This window comes from Morus notabilis, unplaced genomic scaffold, assembly GCF_000414095.1.
Source record: "Morus notabilis unplaced genomic scaffold, ASM41409v2 Scaffold499, whole genome shotgun sequence".
Classification (NCBI taxonomy): Eukaryota; Viridiplantae; Streptophyta; class Magnoliopsida; order Rosales; family Moraceae; genus Morus; species Morus notabilis.
Genome location: NW_010360080.1, coordinates 68,957 through 72,514, shown reverse-complemented (window position 1 = coordinate 72,514; position 3,558 = coordinate 68,957). Strand labels below are relative to the sequence as shown.

The window sequence follows — 3,558 nt, the reverse complement described above, 5'->3', positions numbered from 1 at the left end:
CCTAATTGGCTCATGTATAGGATTGTCATTTGGTTTTATTTTATTACTTTGTGGGCCCCACTTTCTCACTCCTCTCTCTCTCTCTCTGATGATCTTCCTCCCACCTCACACTGCATCACAAATATATGAAATGAAATATCATTCATATATTGTACAAAGTACAATTTAATTAATAAATGCAACAAGAAACAAATTCAACATATACATATATAGATACACATATATATCAACTTTTGCCACAAACCCATCTAAGTAAATTTCTCTCTCTTAGTATTGGACAAAAACGAAAAAAGAAATAGAAAAATATTTCATAGCACAAACACCCAGACATTGCAAAACTCCAGCATATTTTCTTGCCTCCTTACTTCACAGCCTGTCAAGGCTGAATTATTAACACCATGATTATGATTTTTTTAGTACTGAAAAGGGTTTGGCTTTGTTGTTTCTCTAAGTAAAATATAAGCAAGAGAGAGAGAGAGTGGAGAGAGAGAGAGAGAGAAGACTGCAGAGAGAGAGAGATCAGATCATTGGTTTCTTATTAATTTTCTGGTCTGCCAAACAGATTTGCTGGTGCAGTGGTGTCAAAGGAATCTTCTCCGAATTCACCACCCTCAGAGCCTCTACTAGTACTGCTTAGATTGCTCCGTCAAAACGTACGGAAAACTAAAGAGAGAAGAAGAAGAAGAAATATATGGATTTGATCGAAATATTAGCATGCATGGAATTTGCTGGCACTACTGCTTTTCTTGGTCTTTAGTTGTTGCTGTTCCACTGCTGTTGTGAATCGTATTTCTCTGGAGAGAGAGAGAGAGAGAGAGAGAGAGAGAGAGAGAGAGAGAGCTGGGGAGAATTGGCATGAAGGTTGGGAATTCTCAATGAGCATCATAGGTGAGAATCAGAATCTGGGTCTCTTTCTATTTCAGGTAAGACGAATCATAACACGGAAATTTGGAGTTCTTGAGCTTCAACAGTGACCACAATTCACTTCTATATGTGTTTTTTTTCCCCCTTTTTTTCTTTTTTGTTCTTTTCCGTTAATGTTTAAAATGTTTTTCCATTTCCAGAATTGCCATATTGTAAATCTGAGATACTTGTTTTTTTTTTTTTTTTTTTCCGGTATATATATATATATATATATATTGGGTAATACTTTCACAAAGGTTCTAGTTATGAGAACTTATAATGGTCCCCTAATTATGATTTAATCCAGATTATTAATTTTGCTTGCTTTTAAGTTCCTTCTTGACTTTTTCTCATGTACCTTACGGTGTTGGGTGATTTCATCATCATGTGGATATATAACAAGAGGCAAAAAAAAAAAAAAAAAAAAAAAAAAAAACAACTTTACTTTAGCTTGAAAAGAAACAGAAAGAAGTGGACACTCTCTTAGAGAGCAATTTCCAGAAAATGAATTATCACTGTTAATACCCAATGATGGTGCTTTTAGAAATATACACTGAACAAGAATTGTTTTTTAAAGGCAGACCCACATCACCATTTTTGGTCCTCACTATTGCCCACATCCCATTTTCCTTTTTTTCTTCCTTCTTCATTCTCTGGTGATTGTTTGATTACCACTTTGGGAGTTTCCCAATGCAATTTTAGAACCATTCTTTTTGTTCCCTCCTTCAATCCATACCACTAAAAGCCCTCTGTTTTTAAAATTGAACAGACTAAAAAAAGAAGCCTGCATTGTGTAACCCATAAAGGAAACCAATAAAATCTTCGAGCACCAATTTTTAGGATGTAAAAAAAAAAAAAAAATCCCATCTTTGATTAGTGAACACTATTAGCATTTAGCATCAATTGGTTTAAGATTGCTCTCAATGTGATGAGATACTTCCATTTGTGTTTTGGTGCTTAGATATGCAAGATAAGAATATAGTTTTAGCCTTGTGGTCAACCCTGTCTCCACCTTAAACATAGTGGCTTCTCACATCACCCCCAAACACCACTGAAAGACAAAGAAGATGATGATAAATTTTTTTTTTTAAAAAAAAAAAGAAGAAAGAAAGAAAGAAAAAGAAATCATAAGTGATATTTAAGTACTTTTCTTCCTTATTCTTTTTTATCCCAGTTTTGTGTAGTTTTGTAGTATGTTACACATAGCTCTGTATTTCCTCAAACATGTATGTCATAAGACATCAGTTGCTAGCAAGAATTCTGACTTCCATATATCACTTCAGGTATGGGAACCAAAATCGAGTATGCCGTCAATCCGTTAGGAACAGCCTCGCAGAATAGTAAGCGCTTTACGGTGCACGGTGTGGATGATTGGGAATATCTTCAGAACAGCGGGGTGAAGGGGAAGTATTCATCGACGACCGGGTTGGAGAACAAGATTCAGAAATCAATGGACAGGATGATAGACAAGTACAATGTGGATTCCATCAAGAAGACAATGCAGATGCATGATGATATCTTCAAACACCAGGTATGAACTCTAATTCTCATCCACATTGATCAATGTACGCTTAAATGTGATCTTTTATAGATGTTACCGGATACAAATATGTCATTTGAATGCTACTATGAAGAAAAGTTTACCGATTTTCAATTTTCGGAGACTTTGATAACTGATCGAAATACGATCAAATTAAATTTTCAACTTGTCAAACACTATTTTGCTTCTAATAGTAGTCTTGAACCTTAGAATCTTCCAATGGAATTGTCATTAGAGCAGAGTTTTTCTGGACTTTGAAGGTGGTGATATCGAATATAACAAAGAGCTTACACAAAATTTGCAGGTAAGGGAACTGCACCGGCTGTATAGCGTTCAGAAAATGCTGATGGATGAAGTCAAGAAAGAAATTAAGCAAAGTAAAATTTGGAATCCCATGACTAGCTCAGACATCAGTACTTCTCAGTTAATTAACTGGCAGCAACCGGCAACAAAACACGCCCCGGGAGCTAGTTTCCACATGATCCAGAGCATGAGAGATGATCTAAATTCTAGGGAGTGTAGTGGTAGTTACTCTGGAGACACAACGAGAATCTTGAGGGGATTTGATCTCGAAAGGCCTGCTGCAGCAGAAGACATCTCCACCGGAGTCAGTGCTGCGGACGAAGATCAAACAGGAGGTCGAAGATCTAACGATGCCCTCAAGAGTAGCAAGATGAGAATAGATGGCCCTGATGAAGATAGTGATGTGGAGCTGACATTGAGCATTGGAAGTAGCGCGAGCAAGAAGGGATCGAAAACGAGCAATAATAAGGACATGAAAGAGCTCGATTCGTCTGCCTCGTTTAAATCGGATAGAGGGGGAGTACGCAGTGACCCCACCACCCCCATGAGCAGCTCCAGTGCAACATTTGACCAGGAAAGAAAGCAGCCACATTGGCTTTTCCACAGTTTAAAGCTCAAATAGAAACTTTTTTAACATTCAACTTCTATATGTGTGTATCCTTTTTTCCTTTCAAAACTTACATGGACCACTTAATTTACATATGGTTCATGATTGAGATTCTAATTTAGTTGCCACTTCAAATAAATGGACAGTTATTATAAACCCCCCCCCCCCCCCCCCCCCCACACCACACACTACCTTCTACAGTAAT

At 37.1% G+C, this 3,558-nt stretch overlaps 1 protein-coding gene across 2 annotated transcripts; it reads left to right on the top strand.

The window, feature by feature from the left end:
- The first annotated feature begins 424 nt into the window (after nt 1–424).
- Nucleotides 425–3,476, top strand: LOC21399772. Of its 2 annotated transcripts, none has more exons than XM_024164145.1 (3): nt 425–888; nt 2,187–2,434; nt 2,748–3,476. In XM_024164145.1, exons 1-3 carry the CDS (start codon nt 876–878, stop codon nt 3,366–3,368), a joined length of 882 nt encoding a protein of 293 aa, XP_024019913.1. In that variant the 5' UTR covers nt 425–875; the 3' UTR covers nt 3,369–3,476. The 2 variants fall into 2 exon arrangements, with proteins under 2 accessions (XP_024019913.1, XP_010094193.1); XM_010095891.2 differs by having other exon boundaries at nt 425–923.
- The last annotated feature ends 82 nt before the right edge of the window (nt 3,477–3,558 follow it).

Bases quoted from the DNA above. Each gene is read 5' to 3' on its own strand.
- LOC21399772 (XM_024164145.1), top strand. The intron at 2,435-2,747 runs GTATGAACTCTA...CAAAATTTGCAG, and splicing joins ATGATATCTTCAAACACCAG to GTAAGGGAACTGCACCGGCT.